The following is a 24,764-nucleotide window of genomic DNA, read 5'->3' as shown; positions in this document are numbered from 1 at the left end:
CACGCTGTCACGGCAGGTTACCCTCAGGGGAGAGTGGAGACTCCACCCTCAGGTGGTCCAAATGATCTGGAGTCGATTCGAACAGATACAAGTAGAACTGTTCGCCTCCCAAGAATCCTCCCACTGCCCGCTCTGGTATGCCCTGTCCGAGGCATATCTCGGTATAGAGCACACAGCTGGCCCCCTGGATTTCGCAAATATGCGTTTCCCCCAGTGAGCCTATTTGCACAGACCCTGTGCAAGGTCAAGGAGGACGAGGAGCAGGTCATCCTGGTAGCACCCTACTGGCCCACCCAGACATGGTTCTCGGACCTCACACTCCTCGCGACAGCCCCCCCACCCCACCCCCCGGCAAATTCCCCTGAGGAAGGACCTCCTTTCTCAGGGACGAGGCACCATCTGGCACCCGCGACCAGACCTCTGGAATCTCCATGTCTGGCCCCTGGACAGGACATGGAAGACTTAAGCGGTCTATCACCTGTGGTCACTCAGGCTAGGGCCCCCTCTACGAGGCACCTGTATGCCTTTAAGTGGCGTCTGTTCACTAAGTGGTGTTCTTCCCGACGCGAAGACCCCCAGAAATGCGCAGACAGGTCGGTGCTTTCCTTCCTGCAGGAGAGGTTGGAAGGGCGGCTGTCCCCTTCCATCTTGACGATGTATGTAGCCGCTATAGCGGCACACCATGACACAGTGGACAGTAAGTCCTTAGGGAAGCACGACCTGATCATCAGGTTCCTTAGAGGTGCCAGGAGGTTGAATCCCTTCAGACCGCACCTCGTTCCCTCATGGGACCTTTCTGTAGTTCTTCAGGGTCTACAGAGAGCCCCCTTTGAGCCCTTGCAGTCAGCTGAGCTTAAGGCACTCTCCTTGAAGACTGCCCTCCTGACTGTGCTCACTTCCATCAAGACAGTAGGAGACCTGCAAGCATTCTCTGTCAGCAAAACGTGCCTGGAGTTCGGTCTGGGCTACTCTCACGTGATCCTGGGACCCCGACCGGGCTATGTGCCCAAGGTTCCCACGACCCCTTTTAGGGACCAGGTGGTGAACCTGCAAGCACTGCCCCAGGAGGAGAGTCTCTGAGCAGCTCTTTGTTTGCTTTGGTGGACAGCGGAAAGGAAGCGCTGTCTCCAAGCAGAGGATCACCCACTGGCTCAATGATGCCATAATTATGGCATATCTCGCCCAGGACGTGCCACCCCCGGTAGGGCTATGGGCCCAAAATACCAGGGGTGTAGCGGCCTCCTGGGCCTTGACCAGGGGTGCCTCTCTAACAGACATTTGCAGAGCAGCGGGCTGGGCAACACCCAACACCTTTGCGAGGTTCTACAATCTCCGGGTGGAACCGGTTTCGTCCCGTGTAGTGGCACGCACAAGTAGGTAAGTCTGGGACAGCCGGCCAGGTGTATCACTTACGCATAGCACCTTTCACCTCCCCTGAGCTGAAGACGTGTGCCGTTAACTCCCAGTAGTGTTGACAAACTGTGTTCCCTGGTTGATTTCCTCCGAGCCCTGTGGCAGACGAGTTTGCGGAGAAATTCGCTGCCTGCTCAGTACACGTGCTAACTAAGCCCTGTACTGGGGTAGGTGCTACGCATGTGGTGGTTCCCCATAGGTAGCCCCATGCGACATATATCTTCTGCTAATTTGTTTCCCTGTTGGCAAACTGGGTCTTCCTTGAGGCCCCTCTGCCCCAGTCACCATGTTTGTAGTAACTCCTCCCCCATAGAGTAGGACCTACCATGGGACTTCCCCACATGGCATACTTCCGACATAGCTCGGCAAGACCATGTGACGTATTTCCACTTAAATACCCCCCCCCTCTGGGCGGGGTGTGGTCTCCGCGGTTTCTTACCCTTGGGAGGGACACCCCCCCGACTAGACCTGGTGGCCCCAGTCGGTTAATCCCCCTTTTTTGGGGGAGTGGAAAAAAAAGGGGTTAAGAGGCCACGACTGGGCTAGCCCGTCTCTATCTTTTGGGTAGTCGACTTGTCCCCAAAGGGCCGTTCGACACTCATAACAGTGTTGGGGGAGGTTACGTGTCGGCCTGGTGTGCTGGCAATGAGGCATACAGTGGTCTGCCCGTCACACACCGCCAGTTCACATAACACAGTTCAGCCAGTTGTGGCATTTTGTATAGGGACCCCTAGTATCACTACATCGACACAGCGTCGAGTGAGTGACAGATAGGGAACGTCCTGGTTACTTGCCTAACCTCCGTTCCCTGATGGAGGGAACGAGACGTTGTGTCCCTCCTGCCGCAACGCTGGACTACCCGCTGAAATGGCTGGGACCTTGTCTCGGCTCCTCAGCATAAAACCTGAATGAGTGGTTGCATACCAGCTCCTTTTATACCCATATGTGGTATGCAAATACCACTTGCCAATTTTCATTGGCCTTTTATCAAAGACCAGAGGTGTCTCGGGCTCCCAAGAGTGACCCCTAGTGTCACTACATCGACACAATGTCTCGTTCACTCCATCAGGGAACGGAGGTTACGCAAGTAACCAGGACGTTTTGTCTTCATACACATAAAGCATATGCTTTCATTCTGAAACCACTTTGAAGTTTGCTCAGCAGGATACTAATAAAATGTATATATGAAATGCAATAGAAGTGTTTTTGTTACATTTATATTGACAAATAGTTTTTCTTACTTGTGAAGGTTAAAATAAGCTTAAAATGCTGATGTTAAGTTTATGGTTTAAATTTTAATTCAGATTCATGAACAGATTAATTCAAATTCAGTCTCGACTCGGACTTGGCCTGTTATGGACTCGGTCTTGAGTCCGACTCTGACCCTTTTGGACTCAGACTCGACTTGGACTCGATTGTTTAAAGACTTGGACTCGACTAAGGTGGACGCAAACCAACACTAGAATTTGCCTCTAATGAACTACAGTCATTATACACACAAATGTACATATTCATCAATTATATATGTCAACAGACTTAATGCTAATTTCCCTTCCTCCTCTGGGCCAAATGAGATATTTATACCATACTGCCATTCAAAGACACAACGCAATACCTTTACATTTGTCAAAACTCAATTATGACTGAAATTGGGCATCAGATGGGTTTGACTCAACTATAATATAAAATCAGTGCATTAGCATGGGTACATTCAACTGGACAGTCAAAACATTTCTCAGTGCTGACGTAATTACTGCACTTCACCTTTGCAGGGCAGCATAGATGTTCTTAGAGAGGTACTAAGTACATTTTTTGTCAGTTTATAAAGAATAATACCAAATATTAAGGGCACAAAAGAAGTTTATAAAAAAAAAATACCCTCAAAGAAAAGTCGCTTCTAGTGAAGCAATGCATAAAGACTGCTGAAGGCTTCTGTATGTTTTATTATGATTTTGAATTTAACACATAACTGTACTTGTTCTGTGTATGCTCTTTGCAGTTTTTAAAGGTCACGGCATTGATAGTGTAGGTCTGCTGTTTGAACGTCTTTAACATGAAATTGGTTTTACTTCAGTTCTACTCTGTGCATTGTCTTACATCATGCATTAAGCCTTGTAATGTATTTCTTTAATTTAGTTTGGACCAGTTTAATTTAAATATTGCTCTCTTGAGTTATTTCATCTTTAAAAAAGTATTTTATTTTGTTTTGTTTTTTCGTAATTTTATTTACAGTAAAGCTCTAGTCAGTTTGTTTACGATGGAGATATTGTAATTCAAAGAAACTATTTATATAAATTCTGCAGCTCGTCAATTAAATGTATTTTTAATTGTGTAGAATGTTAAGAATCTGGTCTTTTGATTTTTTTAATGCTGCATAGCGTTTTGTTACTGTCATGTACCCTAAATGTTGGCTATGTGTGTTTGATTTTACTCATAGCACTTAGCCTTTGTTTGTCTGTGTGTTTATGCGTGTTTTCTTGCAGTGATTTGAGTAATAACCAGATCAGCACATTGTCCAACCACAGCTTCAGTAACATGTCCGAGCTGCTCACCCTGTGAGTGTCACCATGATATATGCCTTCGGTTTGTGTGTCTGTGTGTTTTTGTGCAAACTCTAGTGTAAATGTGTACATGTGTTGCTCTGCATGAAGCTGAGAGTGTGCGTTTTAACAGTTGTATATTTCTCTAAATGTTATGGAGTGCACTTACAAAAAAAAAAAAAAAAAGTCCACCCACAAAAGAAAATTCCTCATTTACTAATGCTCATGTCATTTGCAAACTTGTGTGAATTTATTTCATGAAACACTAAAGTAGAAATGTTGAAGAATGTCCTGGCTACTCTTTTCCATATATTGAAAGTAAATAGGAATCTGTGGTGATCTCCAAAATGACAAAAAAAAAAAAAGAATAAAAGAGAAAACACTTTAAAATTACCACAAATGTGGTCCATATGGCTTGTGCACTATATTCCAAGTCTTCTGAAGCCATGCGATTGCTTTGTATGATGAACAGACTGAAATTTAAAGGTAATTATTGAAAATCTTGTGAAGATCATCTTTGATTTTGTTCTGTTCATAACACAAAGCAATTGTTTGGCTTCAGAAATATTTGGGGCCCTATTTTAAACGCACAAGAGCTAAGCACAGCGTAATGCTTAACTCATAAGCGCAAACTCAATGGGCATGTCAATGAAGTATTGATATTTTCGTGCAAGCATGCACTAAGTGTAGGCGCAAGTAGGTTTGGCGAAATTGAGTGCACAAGGCACTAGATTGGGTCAATGGAGGTTCTTCTCCGGCACCGTCTCTGTCCTATTATACAGTCCATTCCCTGTCAAGCACTAGCGATATAAACAAAGACAGTACATTCATAAGAGGTTGGTAGTGTAAATGGACTGTATGTAATGAATTGCAAGAATACAAATATAGGTTACATTATTTTGTGTGTCCTTGTTAAGTGGGACATGTTCCTTTTATACGCACGGATAATGTGGTTCAGGATATAGAAGTTCCATTAAATTATAGAGAATGTAAGTATTATTAATCATTTTCATCTACTGACACACATATCATGGCTAGTATTAACAGTAATTTTATCGGCATGCACTTCACTTCTACTGGTCAACATTTGATTTTGAAAAATGTAATTCATTTATTGAAACACGAAATAATTAAACCAAAAATATTTCTAAATTAAAATTACACTTCAAATGAAACTAAAATATAATCTAAACTAAAATATAACTAAAATATAATCAAAAAAATGAAACCAAAAATATTTCTAAATTAAAATTTCACTTCAAATGAAACTAAAATATAATCAAAATGTGGTCAAAAAAATCATACCAAATCCAAACATTTTACTCTCTCCTTCTTCCACTGGTCCCTTTTGCAGTGACTTAAACATAACATTAAAAATTATTTAGAAAATGCAACACAAATCTAATATTTTTTTGATTCAATAAACAGCTTCAACAGTGATTGAAGGGACATAATTTGATGTTCTGTACTTTCAGAATTTGGAATGAACTTTATTACCACCTGCTGGTGAAATTGCCAAACTGCAAATGCGGGAACTGAATTTGGACTTTGCGCTGAGTTAAGAGGTGGTATTGAAACTGGCTTAGCGCAATGACCAAATTCTTAGTAAAATAGTAAATTGCGCTTTGCTCCACTTCATTTACATAAAATACACCCACAGTTTGTGCACCTACACCCACAATAGCGCAAACACTCCCGCCCACGGCCATTTGTGCTTTGCGCTGGTACGAAAATTGTGCTTAGAATTAGCGCTCTCATGAAAATTGGATAATGCATTGCGCACGGTCTTAGCGTGTTGCGCTGCACTTTGCACACTCACGAAAATAGAGCCCCAGATATAAAATAAATACAAAATAAGAAAAGTCATATGGACTACTGTTATGATACTTTTATGTTATTTTTTTAGCTCTACATCACTATTCATTTTTATTATATATGTATGTATGTTTACATTATATGGAACAATCTTCAACATTTCTTCTCGAGTGTCCTATGGAAGAAAAAGTCATACGAGTTTGAAACAACATGAGGGTGAGTACGTATATGATGACAGACTATTGCTCTTAAGTGTGTATTTGCCTGAATGCATGTTTTGGCAAGTATTTATAATAGCTTCTGTTTTGTCCCAGAATTTTAAGCTACAACAGACTGAGGTGTATTCCTTTAAAAGCTTTCGACGGCCTCAAATCTCTGCGCTTGTTGTGAGTATCTCATTTGTGTGTGTGTATGTCTAAGTGCTATTAGACTGTGATTTATGTGTATTGAGGTCTCTTGGATTGCTTCATTACTCTCTCTTCACTCTGCAGGTCTCTCCATGGTAATGATATTGCTGTGATCCCAGATGGAGCTTTCAAAGATCTGTCCTCTCTCTCCCACCTGTAAGTACCTCAGAATGGCGAAACACACACACACACACACACACACACACACACACTCACACACACACACACACACACACTTATGAGTGCACCAAATAGGTTTTGACAGCTGGATGTACTTTGGTTCTTTCTTTTACTCTCATTCAAACACACACACACACACACACACACACACACACACACACACACACACACACACACACACACTGAAACACTCTCAACGTCTGAGCTATAGCAGCCACAGATTGGTTCTTGGTCTCCCACAATGACCAATTTTCCATAATTCCCATGGATCAGATTCACAAATATTGTTATGACTGACAGCAAAGTAGAACCAACAACATTAAGAAAAACAGTACACACACACTCACACACTGAAATATATACTGTATATATAAAAATAAATAAAACAAACAATTATAAATATAATTTATCTGAAACGTAATACTAATACCTCATTTTGGTATTAATAATCTCAAACAGATGAGTGTATCTAAGTGACTGTATAATGAGTAACACATGTCCTTTTTTTACCTTTTTGCAACTCTCCATGAATAACACTTAAATGTGCCTATAATAATGGGTCTCATTTACTATGAATAGTGTAAAGTGGTCTTACGGCAGTGTTTCTGCAAAATTCACAAGAGATGTATGTGCACATAAATTTGTTCTTACCTTCTTTTTAATGTTGATGAATCCAGATTATTCTAAATGAGAATTATTCTAAATAAGCACGTCTACATTCTCTAAAGATACGCTCTCGCCTGAGAGCATGTACAGCCAGATCTTTGAGTAAATGCAAATGTGCCAATCTCAAAACCTATTATATACTGTTGGCATAGACTACATTTGTTCGTGTTTTAGACCCCTAATCGTTCAGGTGTACATATGCATGCACAGTCTGCATTTTTAAGCAGAACTTATCCAAGATCAAGCTATATGATATATAAATTTCTAGTTAAAATTAAGTATTTACCCTTAAATACATGATTGTTTTGCCAAACATTATTACATACTCGGGTCTTTAAAGACCTGGCATGTACACTACCGTTAAAGTTTGGGGTCACTTGACTGAAATGTTTCTCATGATCTTAAAAACATTTTGATCTGAAGGCATATGCTTAAATGTTTGAAATTAGTTTTGTAGACAAAAATATAATTGTGCCAACATATTAATTTATTTCATTTACAAAACTAAAATTTTATATAAAAAAATATAATTCTTTTAATTTTTTTTTTTTTAAATGGATGACTTATAATAAAGAAAAGCAGCCAATAAGTGGGAACTCCTTCAATACTGTTTAAAAAGCATCCCAGGGTGATACCTCAAGAAGTTGGTTGAGAAAAGGCTGAGTACATTTCTGCAAATTCTAGGCAAAGGGTGGCGAATTTGAAGATGCTAAATATAACATAGTTTTTATTTATTTTGGATTTGTTTAGTCACAACACAATTGCCATAGTTCCATTTCTGTTATTCCATAGTTTTGATGACTTTATTATTATTCTAAAATGTGAAAAAATTATGATAATCATAAAGAATGAGTAAGTTTCTAAACTTTTGACCAGTAGCATATCTCTATTACAAATGGATCTACAAAAAATGCCCAGATAGTGTAACATTTTCAAAACATTTTAAAGACAATTAGAAAATGATAGAATAGAATATATTCTGATATATTTTTGTTTTATTTTTTATATATCGAAGATATGATGCAACAAATATAAAAAAGAATTAATTACTTCCATACTGAAATTTCCTGAGATGCAACTGTTTATCAAACACATATTGAGCTACACGTAACACATAATCTACACACAAGATACACATAAGATATACATACTGTATGTATTTCTTTAGCCATTTTTTAAGTCTAAATAGATGCACAATTTACATAATTTCAGTAGTACACCCAAATGACAATAGTCATATCATTCTGTTACACTAGTTTACTTCTTCGCTTCTTTGTCAAATAGCAAAGTCAAATGTAAATCAAGTCAATCACTGACACATCACCTTGAGTGACAAATAGCATGTAAAATATGTATGTGTACACCAGAGTTTCCTATAAGAAATTTTGGCTCCATCCAGCTTGTCCGGGAATGATAAAGTTTGCCGGACAAATTAGGAAAAATCCGGTCATCTCATTTCAGTGTTTATTTTGCACTATAAACGCGATGGACTATGTATAATAATGTGATATAGGCTAATAATGACACAATCAAGTCAAATGATTGTTAAACCTTTGTTCAATATAGCTGCTTTTTCATAAAAAAAAAAAAAAAAAGAACTGCCATCATAGAATAAACGTCTAATTAAAAAAAACACAATTTCAACAATGGGGGCAAAACAAAACAACTAAACTGCAATTTGCCACACATCTTTTTTTCATAGCACAAAAGCGTTTTGCAGCCAAAGTGAAGTCACATGTGTCCAGTGTTTGAATGTTTGAATTTGTTTGACATTAGGACATTTTAATGGTCAAAAACCAGTAATTACCAGCTAGAGGAAAGCCTGGTGTACATGCATATGGAATACTGATAATTCACCATTGTCACACAGAAAATCTATTTTATATAGTAGTCATTTGTATGAATATACTACTCATTTGTCTTGTGATAAACAAAGAAATATGTATCCTGTGACAGTAAACTTATATAGATATGAAATAATCATGAAAATATGATTTATGGAAGCGCAAAACCCCCCGACACTAGGGGGTCTTTAATGACCATATACACTTTTGGTAATTAAGCAGTTATAAAAAATAAAAAAAAACTTTTTTGTAATTTTACATTTTTTTGAGAGAGAGAAAAGGTTGAGGAATACTAAAGAGGTGTGGGCATAACTTCAAAAAATGGATTAGGAACATGGGGTGGAATGAGGTCAAGGGTCACCCGAGATATGTATTAAAGGGTTATAACTGAAGCATGTAATTTCTGCACCCCCTTAAGCCAGCAGATGGAATAGCAAAAAAAAAAAAAAAAAAAAAAAAAAAAAAAAAAAAAATGGATTGTTTTCAAACAACTTTCCTGAATAATGCCCTTTTCTCCCAAACTCAAGCTGTTGGCAGAGTCGATGTTGCTGTGTTGGGATAGATGGACCAGCAACAACTTTTATAGCACCACAGAGACACAGTTTTCGAGGAAATCAACCTATTGTCTCTGCATATTAAAATGGGTTATGAGAAATGATATTAACATCGCAAAAGTTACACACTTCAGCTGTAAAGTCAAATTTCCAGCTTAACACATGCTATGTTTGTAAGGCCATTGGTTCTGAATTTTATTCTTAATTTATGAAAAATGTAAGCACAGACTTATTAATTAATTGTGATTTCTGCATAATAAAGTTTTACGCAAAAAAACATGGGTACACATGGTTAGCGAAAAAGACCCAGGTGTTTGGTTTAAATAGGTGTGTAATCTGTCTTCTTGTATGTGTGTTTCCTGCAGGGCTCTGGGAGCAAACCCCCTGTACTGTGATTGTCACATGCAGTGGCTTTCTGACTGGGTAAAGAGCGGCTACAAGGAGCCTGGAATTGCACGCTGCACTGGTCCAGGAGAGATGACTGACAAACTCCTGTTGACTACGCCCTCCAAAAAATTCACCTGCACAGGTACACACACCATGAACACCCACCCACACTCATCCCATTACTGAGAGGTATAACATTAGCTCTAACTCTAACACTGTGTGCTCAGACGATAATATTGTAAGTAATTTGATTTGATTGGTACGTTTGTAGAGGTGCCGGGGACTTGTGGTATTCCTGTGCCAGGTAAGGAAGCCAATCAGAGCCCAGTGTGAGCTCCTAAACCCAACCCTATGTATCTGCCACCAGCCCCCTGACTTCTCAGGTTTACCGTGACCTTTGCTAGTTTGTGAGGCAACTCTGTGATGCTTTACCTGCTTAATCCTGTGGGCGTTCCAGTGTTTGTGAGCCAGTAAAACTGTTCATGTACATTTGTGTTTGTGTGTGTAACAGTCTGTGTAACTTGTTTTGCTCTTTCTCTGTTGCACAGCTCCAGTGGATGTGAGCGTTTTGGCAAAATGTAACCCTTGTTTATCCAACCCCTGTAAAAACGACGGAACCTGCAATAACCATCCTGTAGACTTTTACAGATGCACCTGTCCATATGGTTTTGAGGTATGTACACCCAAAAACACAAACAATTGTTGGTTCAATAGTACCTCGGACTCGAGTCCGAGTCACGAGTCCAATTTTAATGGACTTGGATTTGTCACGGACTCGGATGCATTTTTACTCGGACTTGACTCGGACTCGAGCCTTTGGGACTTGGGATTTTTTTCTGAGTCCAGATGAGTCCATGACATTTGTGATGCAATGAAAAAATAAATAAATAACAAAACAGAAATTAATGAACACATCTTTGTCTGCATGCAGCTGTATTAGTCCCTGAAGTCGTAGATGCAGCCAGAGTTGTTTCACTGTGCTTAAGCAAACACACGCACACACACATACGCACGTGCACAGTCACACTCATCAGTCAACCAATATGCTTGAATGTTACTACAGAGACTACTGTATAACATCGACTACCAAGGTGGCTGGCATGACTAAAACATAAAGACGGGTATGTATCCAATGTAATAGAAACTAAACAAGGCAGTTTCACATGACATGGGACCTGACAACTGGTAAAATTGCATGTGGCGTTTGTGCAGCCAAGACGGTGCTCGCATTGCGGTTTCATCATGGTTAAAAACTTAAAATCAAGAACTTAATTGAGTCAAGTCACCCACATCATGTCTCTCACAGTTTACTAAAAACAGCATATTGAAATAAAATTACATAAAAATAGTAGTATTAATATTGGATATTAAGTCTTTTTAGGCGTAATGTATATACACAGGCTTCTGTAGTCTCTTGTGGTCCATACAGTGTTGTCAGCTTGAACTGGTCCATAATAGCTTGATGAATTAACTGTGAAACCTTTTAAATAGCCGGGGGAAAAAGCGTTATTGCTAAAGCAGACAGCAGCTCTAAACAGATAAACAGCACTATTTATTATTGATTGACTATTTTCAAAGCATGGACGAGCTGCTTAAAATACATTCTTTTACAGCATTTGTCTAACATTCACAACATTCAACCATGCACAATAAAATATTAGGATATTTTGGGCAGTGAAATGTTTTGCTTATAATTTAATTATAGACTATAAAATATATGTATTATTCGATGACAGAGTTTGTGTATGAAGCTAAACTTCATGTTACGAGATGAATTATTTGGTTATGATGTTATTATTTTAAATGTTTATTTTATTTTTATTGTAAACCACCGGGTAATTTATGCGCATCTATTTTTAGCCTACATCTCTGACACTTTTGAAGGACAATTCTGTTAAATTTATGACTCAAAATTATTATTATTCTCCATGTTTTTGCGGTTAGAGAATAGCTCAATGAAATTTTCTTTGGTTGGTATTTAAAGATTTCAGACTGATTGCAGAACAACGCATCTGCCGCTCAAGCAAATATCAATTATTAATATTTTTTTTATCTTCTGCGGCAGCTGCTGCAAGTCGCACATGGACACATCAGGGATTTAGTTACACGAGCAGCACGCAGAACTGCTCTGCATTGTGTGGTTTCCCGCAAATTAACTAGAAAATCATGTCCGTGACGACATGGCCCAAATATTATCAGTGGGCTTTTCCGGTGTTTTTGGATGTAGCATTTGCAGTCAAATCGTGAGACATAACTTCTCAGCAAGTGCTAATTACTACTGTGTTGACTCATTTGTATGTACTGTATTTTCCCAAATCAGTCGGCAGATAGAGAAAAAAGATTCAGAAAGAAATCTCAGTATAGACTTATTTTTTTCTTTAGATAGGGATAATTTTAAATAAAACTAAATTAAAGTGAATTGACAAATTGAAAATGAAGTAGAAATAAAAACTAAATTAAAATTAGAAACATAGTAACCTTGGTTGTAATGACTAACGCAGCTTTCACTTTAGTCTATGTTTGAGTGGAGGGGAAAAACAACAAATAATTGAAATGTCAACAGAAAGCAAAAAGAATTTTTTTGAAGGACAGTTTTGTCTTCATACACCTAAAGCATATGCTTTCATTCTGGAACCACTTTGAAGTCTGTTCAGCAGGATACTAATTATAAAATGTTTATATGAAATGCAACAGAGGTGTTTTTGTTACATTTGTATTGACAAACATTTTCTTAGTTGTGAAGTTTAAAATAATCTTAAAATATTGATGTTGAATTTACGTTACAATTTTAATTCATATTCATGACGGATTAATTCAGACTCTGCCTGTTATGGACTCGGCCTTGAGTCCAACTTGGCCCCTTTTGGAATTGGACTCAACACGGATTTGATTGTTTATAGACTCAGACTTGACTCAGATTCAACTAAGGTGGACTCGAACCCAACACTATAAATAACATTACTAAACAAAGTTGCTACACAATGCAACTTTTGGCAATCTAGCAGTTAAAGCATAAAATTGCAAGCAACTTGCGGAAGAACACTTTAAGTGAGTTGCAATTCAGCACTGCTCTTCTGGGCGGATGAATTTAATGGTTTGAGGTTACCTGGACATTGCCTGTGATCACTCAGACACATTCATCATAACTTGCTATTTTCATGTTGATATTAGCTATTCATTTAAACATTTATATCCTGAATATTACTTGCTTTGGAAGAAAAACAACACTCTTATTTATATTTTTTACGTTTTTTATCCACTTCACGTTAATGGTTGTACTGTACAAGAAGTGAAACTCGTGAAAGGGCTGATATGAGTTCAGTAGAATACACTTAGTAATTTTTATATTAGGCATACAATCTACAGTGCCTAAGTGGACAATTCAACTGAACCGTAATACTAGTCTGTCTGTGCACTGCAAACAATAAGACTGTAATATAAAAACACAAAACAAGGATTAAATAATGATGGCGATGAAATATACTTTAATAAACATGAAAATATTATGCATAAATATGCAATATTACAATTACAGTAATGAACAGTTTCCTTGGTTCCACAGAAAATAGATTAATATTACATTACTGTGCTATGAAACCGGTAAACAACTTAAGATGAGCTTACATTCATGGGGATACACCTATAGCAGCGTTTAGATGCAATTTTAAATTGTCTACTGTGTTTAAACAGACTATCTGCTAAAAGGGCAATGAATGAAAAGTGATAACAAATGTGAAATTCTGTGTCTGGTGTATAAGAAATAAGAAAACAGTGTCACACACACTTAGGGACAACACAAACACACACAAACACGCATCTCGAAAATGCAGCAATGTTATAAAATATTCAGAATCAATGAATATTAGTAAACATATTACACAGTAACTCCAATGGAAAACTAAATCTATTAAACACATCGCGATCTGTAAACATAATATCCCTGAGTGATATTCGATTAATTAAAGCATGATGGCCAATATAAGCTTCAAAAACCCTACCAGAAAACATATCCAAGCATTTTAGCAAGTAAACAACTTCACCAAACAGTTAACAATTAAACATCCAACCGGAGAACACTGTCATCCCCCTGCTGTCCAGAACTGCGACTGACTGAACAGCCACTGCTTCCCCAGCCGACGTGTGTGAAGCGACTCAGACAGTAGCCGGTCCTTCTTCCTGAGCTTACGGATATGATGTAAACACGCAAGGAAGAATGACGAAAGCCTGCGATTGCACACCAAATCAGCTTTAAATATTGAGAACTACTGAAATATGTATGCATGTTCATAAATTAGAATAATATCTCTATGTAATGTGTGTTCGTATAGGGTCAAGACTGCGAGGAACCAATTCATGCATGCATCAGTAACCCCTGTCAGAATGGAGGTACCTGCCACCTGAAGGATGGAGAGGAGAACACTCACTGGTGAGACAGACCTTCGTCATCATCATTGTCATCAGCAAAACCTCAAATCTTTGAGGTTCCGGCTGATGTGCATATACGTATGTGTGAGACAGATAAAGAGATAGTATTCTCTTCTTTACTGTGTTCAGCTCCTGTTGAAAACAGCAGATTGGCTTTCATGTAGTACATTAAATAAATGCTCAGCTTAGTGAGGGTGTGTCCCTGCTGATGAGATAATGAATATACCTCATGGACAGTGTGTGCCTAATCTGTCGTAATCAGACTGAAGTGTCTGAAAATGATCTGAGCTCACTCATGCATGTAATCAGCCAATGAATGGCTTCGCTGTGGACATATACAGGAGAGAGATGTGACTGTGATGTGCTTGAATTCAGCTGCAGTCATAAGCACTGATCAGTGTTAATGAATCCTTTGTGTTGGTGAATGAGGGCAGTTTCATTTGAGAAGTTCTGCTTTAAATTATTGTTAGATACTGTAATGACACACACACACTCCATGAGGGGTTTATGGAGGTCTGTCAAAGGTGATGTTAGTCATTTTTTCCATGTTAAAATAGCTCAACCAATTACAGATGAAAGGGGCAGTAGGAGTGATTGGAAACAATCATTACTGGTGCTTGTTAAGCCAAGCATCACTATTAGGGTTGCCAACCGTCCCGTGTAATATGAAATCTTCCAGTATTTAGGGAACAAAATTGTGTTCTAAATGAAATCCATATGGCATGCTGTTTGTCCCATATTTTAGTGTCTCACACCCAAACTGCTAAGAATGTTCCAAAAACCGAGAGAAACAGATCTGAAACACACACATTTTCGCATTAGTGGTGTGAGAGTTCGGCTGTTGCTACGTTACATAGACGCCATACTTGACAGAAGCAACCGGGGGAAAGATCATATATTATTCAGGTGCGTGATAATTGTTTCTCACTATTGTGATTTCAAAACAAAAGTAAACGCTTCTTTTCATGACATGACATTACATTGCATTGCAATGCCAGTGCTCGTTCTGAAAGAGAGACTCAGCTAAATGACAGTGTGAAAAAACGGAGCACTTTTAGTACAGAAGTACAGTACAGTACAGGTTTAGTTAAAACACTTAATGTGATTTTCTAATATTTTCCTTGTGGGAAAAAACAAAACACTATATACTGCCAAAACAATAACACTATGTTTCATGTCAAGCATTTTCTCAGAAAAATCCATTATAATGCATGGTTCCTTAAAACAGTACAAAGACAGTGGCCCTGGAAGGCCAAATTAATTTTTTTGTGATATATACTATTTTTAACACATTAAACATTTACTGTCTGCAAACCAATGACCCCAACTTTAAACAAAAAACTGGTTTGCTGAGCTTTAAAAACAGAAAAGTTTAAACTTAATTATGGGCAAGAAAATGCTTGACAGAAAAATATTGTCTTTCTCCATTGATTGCAGCTTTGTTCTTTTGGTAAACATAGTTTTTTTTATAAGGGAAGATTGATAAATATTTGGTTCTTCCTGGTTGTTGTATTAAAGTGGTTTTCATTTCATTTTAAGGGCTGTTCAAACCAAATGCATGTTTACGTCTGTCCGTGCTGTTTTTCAATTGTTTTCATATGAAAAAAATGTCCGCCTATTTAAAGCTGGAATGTCCCGTATTTGGCTGGTAGAAAGTTGACAACTCTAATTACTATCATTATTGCTCATACTTTGGGTTAGGAATTTAAACAAACCACTAAACTCGTCCCACACCATTTGTGCTATGAACATGAATTATATCCTAAATTGTGTGGCTTAATGAGGAGAGGTGTGCTATTACTTTTTAAAGCAATCAAACTTATGATTTTCATCTGGCAGATGATTCACATGTTCTTTGAATCTGACGATGCTGATTGAGTGATAGCAAAGAAAAATGTCTAGGTTACTGGTGTAACCTCTGTTCCCTGATGGAGGGAACGAGACGTTGTGTCGATGTAGTGACACTAGGGGTTCGATCTTGAGAGCCCCAATCACCTTTGCTTAAAATAGAAAAGGCCAATGGGAATTGGCGAGTGGAATTTGCATGCCACTCTCCGCCTCGGACATACGGGTATAAAAGGAGATAGTGTGCACCACTCATTCAGATTTATGCTGATGAGCCGATAGAGAGTCCTGGCCATGTCAGCGGTCGGTTCAGCGCCGTGGCAGGAGGGACACAACGTCTCGTTCCCTCCATCAAGGAACAGAGGTTACATCAGTAACCTAGATGTTCCCCGTCTGTAACTCACTTGACGTTGTGTCGATGTAGTGACACTAGGGGTTCCTATAGGAAACGCCTCAGGAGCTGAACTGTGTCACGAGGTACGGAAGAGTGGACACGGGCAAGCTGCTGTGTGCCTCGCAGTGAGCGCTCGACCACGTCATGACCTTCCAGTGAGTTAGGTAAGGCATCTCCCTAGTCCCGTTAAAGGGGGGAGGAGGCACTTACCCAAGGAGGCTACAGGCGGTAGCCTTTCCTGATATTTGCTGTTAAGCAATTTCCCGCCGAGCACCTTCTGGAATAATGCTGGGAAGTGCTCTTCCCTCTCCAGGAGGGAGGGCACTACGGAGACTACATCCTACCGGAGGGAGGTTAACATGTGGAGAATACCTCACATGGACTTACCAACGGGGAAGTTCACATATGGAATGATGCCACCGGGAGGACCCTAACTACGGAGAGGGTACACAGCAACAGTGGCCAAAGCCAAGTGAAGCTCTGATTAGGGGAAATACAGGGTTCACCTGAGGGGAACCGAACAGTGGAAATGCATCACACATTACCCAGAGGGGAATCACCACGTATGGAGCACTGAGCCTGAGTACACAGGCTCACCTGAAAAGGGGCATACCACGAGTACTGGGCCTGGTAGTGTCACTCCTCTGCCGAGTTCGTCACAGAACAGTGCTTAAGACTTAAATTGGCGTCCAGGGTTCACCAGTTACGGGGAACTGTAGTGGACAAAATCACCTTGAAAAAGGGGAAAGGCATAAATGCAAGCGGTACACCCAACCGGCTGCCCGGCCTACCTGCTGTTACCCCGTAACACTCGGGACGAAACTGGTTCTATGCGTAGGTTGTAAAACCTTGCAAAATTATTGGGTGAAGCCCAACCCACAGCACTGCATATGTCTGCTAGAGAGACCCCCTTGCCAGTTCTCAGGAGGACGCAACACCTCTAGTGGAGTGTGCCCAGACTCCCAAAGGGCACGGCAGGTCTTGTGACTGGTAAGCCAATGAAATGGCATCCACAATCCAATGGGCCAACCTCTGTTTGGAGACAGCTGTCCCCTTCTGCTGCCCTCCAAAGCAGACAAAGAGTTGCTCCGAGCATCTGAAGCTCTGTGTGCGGTCCAGATAGATGTGCGGGGCATGAACTGGACATAGCAACGACAAGGCCGGGTCTTCCTCCTCTGAAGGGAGCGCTTGCAGGTTCACCACCTGGTCCCGAAAGGGAGTGGTGGGAACTTTGGGCACATAACCAGGCTGGGGTCTCAAGATCACGTGAAAGTGTGCTGGCCCGAACTCTGGGCATTCACTGATGACAGAGAGCACCTGTAGGTCCCCCACCCTCTTGATGAAGTGAGCGTCACCAGGAGGGCCATCTTCGGTGACAAAGTGCTGAGCTCGGCCTGCTCCAGGGGCTCAAAGGGGGCTCTCTGTAGGGCAGGTAGGACCACAGAGAGATCCCAAGAGGGAATCATGCGTGGTCTAGGAGGATTCAACCTCCTCGCACCTTTGAGGAACCTGGTGATCAGGTCGTGCTGTCGTGAGGGTATCCCAACCAGTGTATCATGATACGCTGCTATAGCAGCCATGTACACCTTCAGGATAGAGGGAGACAGCCGTCTCTCCAGCCCTTCCTGAAGGAAAGACAGCACAGACCCGACCGAGCACCTCTGTGGGTCTTCCCCACGGGAAGAACACCAGTTCACGAAGAGACACCACTTCAAGGCATACAGGCACTTCATAGAGGGGGCTCTGGCCTGAGTGATCATATTTACCACCGCTGGCAGAAGGTCCACTAGGTCTTCCACGTCCCATCCAGGAGCCAGACGTGGAGGTTCCAGAGGTCTGGCCGTGGGTGCCGGAGCATGCCCTGCCCCTGAGTGAGAAGGTCCTGCCTCAGGGGAATGCGCCAGGGAGGGGCTACTGCCGGGAGCATTAGATCTGAGAACCAAGTCCGGTTGGGCCAGTACGGCCCAACGAACAGGACTTGCTGCCCATCCTCCCTGACTTTGCACAGAGTCTGAGCAATGAGGCTCACTGGAGGAAACGCATACTTGCTTAGCCCCCGAGGCCAGCTGTGCACCAAGGCATCCATGCCGAGGGGAGCCTCGGACAGGGAGTACCAAAGAGGGCAGTGAGAGGACTCTCGGGAGGCGAACAGGTCTACCTGCGCCTCCCCGAATCTCTCCCAAATCAGCTGGACTATGTGGAGGTGGAGTCTCCACTCCCCACGGAGCGTTACCTGCCATGAGAGCACGTCCGCTGCATGGTTGAGGACGACCGGGAAGGTGAGTGGCTCGCAGAGGCTTCAACATCTGCTGACTCTAAAGGAAGAGGCTGCGGGCGAGTTGCGACATGCGACGTGAGCGTACGCTGCCTTGGCGGTTTATGTACGCCACGGTCGCTGTGTTGTTGGTCCTGACCAACACATGCTTGCCCTGAATCAACGGCTGATGCCTCCGCAGGGCCAGCAATACTGCCAGAAACTCTAATCAGTTGATGTGCTTTTGGAGTCGGGATGTGCCTTCTGGACCCTGTCCAGAGCCCTGATACTGCTTGCCCATTGCACACGGCACCCCAGCCCAAGTTCGAGGCGTCTGACGCACCTTGAGACCTACTCTAAGGGAACAACCGCCCGTAGAAATGCCAGGTCCGACCAAGGACTGAAAGTCTGATGGCACTGTGGCGTAATAGTCACATGCTTGGTGCCGTGGCGCCATGCCCACCTCGGAACTCGAGTCTGTACCCAGTGCTGAAGCGGTCTTATATGCATCAACCCGAGGGGGAGAACTGCCGCCGAGGATGCCATATGCCCCAGGAGCCTCTGAAATTGTTTCACTGGCGCCGCTACCTTCTGCCTGAAGCTTTTCAGGCAGGTCAGCACTGACTGTGCATGCTCGGTCGTAAGACGTGCCATGAGAGTGACCGAGTCCAACTCCATACCAAGAAAAGAGGTTCTCTGCGCAGGGGAGAGCTTGCTCTTCTCCCAGTTGACCTGAAACCCTAGTCGGTCTAGGTGCTGAAGCACAAGGTCCCTGTGCACACACAGTAGATCTCGTGAGTGAGCTGGAATTAGCCAGTCGTCGAGGTAATTGAGAATGCGTATGCCCTTCTCCCTTAGTGGGGCCAGGGCAGCCTCTGCGACCTTGGTAAAGACACGAGGGGACAGGGACAGGCTGAAGGGGAGGATCAGGCAAACTGAAGAAAGGGTCTGTGTCGAGAAAGGATTGATACCTGAAAGTACGTATCCTTCAGGTCGATGGCCGCGAACCAATCCTGATGTCGTACTGACGCCAGGATGTGCTTCTGCGTTAACATCCTGAATGGAAGCCTGTGTAAGGCATGCAGGTCCAAAGTTGGGCACGACCCCCCCCCCAGCTCTTGGGCACCATAAAATAAGGGCTGTAAAGGCCATTGTGTGACTTGGATAAGGGGACAGGTTCTTGCCCCCCTCACCCCGCACAGAAGTGGAGAGGATGCCACTGAACCTGGGCGGGCGTCTGGCGAACTGGATCGCGTAACCGAGATGAATCGTCCTGATGAGCCACTGCAAGGGGCTGGAGAGCGCTAACCAGGCCTCCAGGCTCCGCGCCAGCGTCACCAAGGGGACGACTGGATTTATCGCGCCCGGGGAGGGTGGTTCGCAGCAAGGCAGAGCAGGTGCCCCACCGGAAAGACAATTCAGGGGGGACGTACTGCTCTGCAAACCCGCAACGGTGGCCGGTGGCTGGGGTGGGCAAGCGGCCCCAGAGACCAGCATACATACCTGTTCGCCGGTCATCTCTCGATGGAGAACAAGGGCACGCGAGGTATTCGCGTCTGACTGGTTGACCGGAAAGACTTCCAGCGATTGGCCGTCGCGAGCGCGCTGACCCAGGGATTGAGGAAACTGCTCTTTCATTGACCATATGGGTGTCGAGGCGCAGAGGGCACCCGGCGATTTCATACTCAACACGTGCTGGCCCAGGGGCAATGATGGGGCTGGTAAGTTCCCCCAGGCCAGACTGGTCAGAGTCAGTCGCCTCATCCCTGGGTCGCCCATGTCAGGGCCGCCTCAAAGCCCGTCCGGGGTTCTTGGGGGCAGGCTGATGGGCAGGTGGAGCCATCTTTCTGTGGGAGAATCTTCTTCTCATGGACCGGCGTATGGGCTCCGATGGTGCGGGAGCCGGGGCCAGTGCCGCAGGAGGACTGTCCTGGCAAGAAGCAGATGGGGTGCGGGACTTTGGAGGTCTGAAGGCAGCCAAGTCGCGCCGCGGCAAGATATGTTTGATCGCCTCCGTCTGCTTCCTCACCGTCGAGAACTGATGGGCGAATTCCTCAACAGTGTCGCCAAAAAGCCCCCCTTGGGAGATGGGCCCATCGAGAAAGCGAACCTTTGGCCTTTTCTATTTTAAGCAAAGGTGATTGGGGCTCTTAAGATTGAACCCCTAGTGTCACTACATCAACACAACATCGCGTGAGTGACAGACAGGGAACACCCATTTGGTGACGTAGGTCTGAACATGTTTAACAGATTAATCCAAAACAATTGTTTGATGGATAAACTTTGATTCTTTCAGTTCTGTAGCCTGTTTTGTCCCACTACTCAAGAATAAGTTCAGCAAAAAGAATACTACTCATAGTGTTTGTCTAATTTAATTAAACGTTTGTAGTACAAGGCTAATGTTACTGCTGTGTGTGTGTTGTCAGGTGTGTGTGTCCAGATGGATTTGAAGGAGATGAATGTGAGATAAATATTGATGACTGTGAAGATAATGACTGTGAGAATAACTCTACCTGTGTGGATGGGATCAACAACTACACCTGCCTCTGCTCACCTGAATACACAGGTAACACACACGGACACACCCACACACATAAGCACGCACACTCTAAGTGCTCTGTGCTCTTTGTGCTTGTGTTTAACTGTCTGATGCTAACATGCAAATGTGCTGCTTGAGCTAACCTGTCAAACGTGTCCTCTGTATTTCTTTGTTTTTCTGCCTCTCTCTCGCTGCTTGTTTCACTTTCTACTAGCTGCTAATAATAATGAGGTGGAGAAAGGTTAGTTTACACTCTCTTTCAGTTCATCCTCTGATTGTGTGTCTCTCTCCTTCGCTGTTTGTTGCTAGTGTGTCTGTGCTTGCTTGACAATATATCATCTGAAACACACACTTACACACACATTGATGTTTTCCTTGCTGGGACATTAGAGCAACATGTACTGCTGTTCTTCAGGGCACTGGTATTTTGACATCTTGCCCTGCTTTCTCTTTTAAAGATGAAAAATCACAGACTACCATGCATGCACAAACACATACCTACTGGTTTAATGGGATGGGGCAGTTCTAGGCTTTAGGCAGGGGTGGTATGACTGTATTTTTTATTAATGGTATAACAATATAGTTATTTTTGCTGGATATTCAACCCCAAAATATTTGATATATATATATATAGACCTTTGTATATTTATGGACGCAAAGCAAAAGGTATAATTATTGATGGGTTATTGACAAACAAGGTTGTAATCTTTGAATTCGTGTTGGTTTACAAAAGTTTTATAAACATTTGTTGATTTGTTTTACAATTGATTTTATGACTTTTAAAATGTCATGTGGTGTGACCACCAAGGTAGTGCATTACTTTCCTTGCACCTTGAATACATGAGTGTATGCAACTAAAAAATTTCAAACATGTTTTTCAAGGTAAAAAATATTTAAAAATAAACAGGGGAAAATTCGGCCCAGGATTTTACATAGAAACTGGCCCAAAAGTTGTTGAGCGGGGTGGGATTGCTGTCCTTTTCTGCATATCGCTGCCCCCTTCCGCATATTGTGGCCCCATTTTTGTGGCATGTTCTGCATAACGCGGCGGCCCATGCGGCCCCATTTCGCGGCCGGCCCACCGGAAAATGTCCCGGTTCTCCCAATGGCCAGTCCGCCACTGAAAATAAATATGAATCTTTGAGTCAAGAATATCAAGAGTTTTCTCAGGGTTACGCTGAACAAATGACCTGAACAAAATGTGTCTTTCATAAAAATGTAAATATATTGATATCAAATCAAATCAAATCAAATCAAATCACTTTTATTGTCACACAACCATATACACAAGTGCAATAGTGTGTGAAATTCTTGGGTGCAGTTCCAAGCAACATAGTAGTCGTGACAGTGATGAGACATATACCAATTTACAGTAAACATCAGTTCCCTATCTGTCACTCACTCGACGTTGTGTCGATGTAGTGACACTAAGGGTCACTCTTGGGAGCCCGAAACACCTCTGGTCTTTGATAAAAGGCCAATGAAAATTGGCGAGTGGTATTTGCATGCCACTCCCCCGGACATATGGGTATAAAAGGAGCTGGTATGCAACCACTCATTGAGATTTTCTCTTCGGAGCCAACGACTGTTCATTCACCTCTGCTGGATCTGACGGCGCATTTCAGCGGCTTCTCCCCCCTCTGCACTGGTGCACTGCAGAGAATGCCCCTGGGCGCTTCGGCAGAAATAAAAGAGTATATTTCTCTAAAAGAGTATATTTTTCTAAAAGAGCGGCACACACGGAACGTCTTTTTAAAGACGCGTCTTTCTAAAGATGCTTTTCCGATTGTGTGTTATTCCTGGTTGCGCTCGTTATCTCTCGCCTTCTGATGGTCACGATCACTGTCTTTCGTGTCTGGGCACTGCTCAGGTGGAGACAGCATTCGTGGATGGTCATGTTCTCATTGCGAGGACATGTCCATGGCAACGTTGCAGTCACGGCTTGCCTTCGTAAGAAAGCAAGCCACCCCAGAGGCTCCCCGCCACGGTCCTTTTACCCATGGGTATGAGGCCAGCGCGGCTAGCACTGGGGGCGATTTGGGGACCCCAATGGGACAGCCTCCGCAGGGTATCCCCCCGCGGACCTCCCTTTCCCCAGCACGCTCGTCTGCCCCGATCGGGCTTCCGGATGAGTCCACCGGCCGTCATCACGACCACCGTCCACCACTCTATTTGGCAGGTTTGGCGCTCCAGCGGCGGTCTCCCGCCCCTGAGCGCCCAGCTGTGGCACAAATCTGCCCCCGATGTGACAGTCTCCACGGGTCACGAGGACAGGCCTCTTCCTCCCCCGTCCCAGGCTGTTCCGGGGGTGGTCTCAAGGAGCCAGGTAAGTGCTTCGATGTCCTTAGACTCAGCACGGCCACGATGTGGTGTGGCACCTTGAGCTCTGCCCCGCCGCGAGGCCCCACCTGCTGGTACGTCCGATGACTTTGTCCCTTTGGTCCCCCTTGCACGGAACTTGGATGCATGGCTTGCGCTTTCCAATCCGTCACGAGGGCTGGTCCGGACCGTCCAACTCGGCTACGCAATTCACTTTGCCGGGCGTCCGCCCAGGTTCAGCGGTGTCCACTTCACCTTGGTGAAGGACGAAAATGCTGCTACCTTGTGTGGAGATCGCTACCCTCCTACGGAAGGGCACGATAGAACCTGTCCCTCCAGCCGAGATGAAGAAGGGGTCTTTCAGCCCCTACTTCATCATACTGAAAAAAGGCGGTGGGTTGTGGCCAATCTTAGACCTGTGAGTACTGAACTAGGCTTTACACAGACTCCCGTTCAAAATGCTGACGCAAAAACGCATTCTGGCGAGCATCCGGCATCAAGATTGGTTCGCGGCGGTAGACCTGAGGGATGCTTTTTTATGTTTTATGTTTTTTAATGTTTATTGTACTTCCATGTCTCGATCCTTCCTCGACACAGACCCTTCCTGCAGTTTGCGTCCGAGAGTCAGGACGAAGTTCTCCCTTTCGGCCTGTCCCTGTCTCCTCACAACTTTATGAAGGTCGCAGAGGCTGCCCTTGCCCCGTTAAGGGAGGTAGGCATTCGCATTCTCAACTATCTCGATGACTGGCTGATCCAAGCTCATTCTCGAGACATGTTGTGCGCACACAGGGACCTGGTGCTCTCACACCTCAGCCGACTAGGGCTTCGGGTCAACTGGGAAAAGAGCAAGCTCCTCCCGACTGCATTGGCACATCAACTGCCTCAAGTTGTTGGCAATTCTGCTTGCCCTGCGGAGGTTTCGGCCGTTGATCCAGGGCAAGCACGTGTTAGTTCAGACAGACAGCAAGACAACGGTAGAATATGTCAACCGCCAAGGCGGTCAGCGCTCTCATTGTATGTCACAACTTGCCCGCCGTCTCCTCCTCTGGAGTCAGCATTACTTTAAGTCGCTGCAAGCCACTCACATCCTGGGCAACCTCAACACTATAGCGGACACGCTGTCACGACAGGTTAGTCCAGCTGACTTGGAGTCGATTCGACAGGCACAGGTGCACCTGTGTG

General features: G+C 43.2%; 1 protein-coding gene across 3 annotated transcripts in view; it reads left to right on the top strand.

Moving 5' to 3' along the window:
• Nucleotides 1–24,764, top strand: part of LOC127444264 (slit homolog 2 protein-like) — a 199,330-nt gene that overhangs the window by 138,500 nt on the left and 36,066 nt on the right. For all 3 annotated transcript variants that reach the window (XM_051703541.1, XM_051703540.1, XM_051703539.1), the window contains 7 exons: nt 3,897–3,968; nt 6,083–6,154; nt 6,260–6,331; nt 9,785–9,948; nt 10,355–10,479; nt 14,135–14,232; nt 21,151–21,290. In XM_051703541.1, the coding sequence (XP_051559501.1) occupies nt 3,897–3,968; nt 6,083–6,154; nt 6,260–6,331; nt 9,785–9,948; nt 10,355–10,479; nt 14,135–14,232; nt 21,151–21,290 (743 nt within the window). The remainder of the gene's footprint in view (nt 1–3,896; nt 3,969–6,082; nt 6,155–6,259; nt 6,332–9,784; nt 9,949–10,354; nt 10,480–14,134; nt 14,233–21,150; nt 21,291–24,764) is intronic.

Source organism: Myxocyprinus asiaticus, chromosome 7 (assembly GCF_019703515.2).
Source record: "Myxocyprinus asiaticus isolate MX2 ecotype Aquarium Trade chromosome 7, UBuf_Myxa_2, whole genome shotgun sequence".
In the NCBI taxonomy this organism is placed as follows: Eukaryota; Metazoa; Chordata; class Actinopteri; order Cypriniformes; family Catostomidae; genus Myxocyprinus; species Myxocyprinus asiaticus.
Note: the sequence above shows the minus strand (reverse complement) of the source record. Positions and strands in the feature narration are given on the sequence as shown.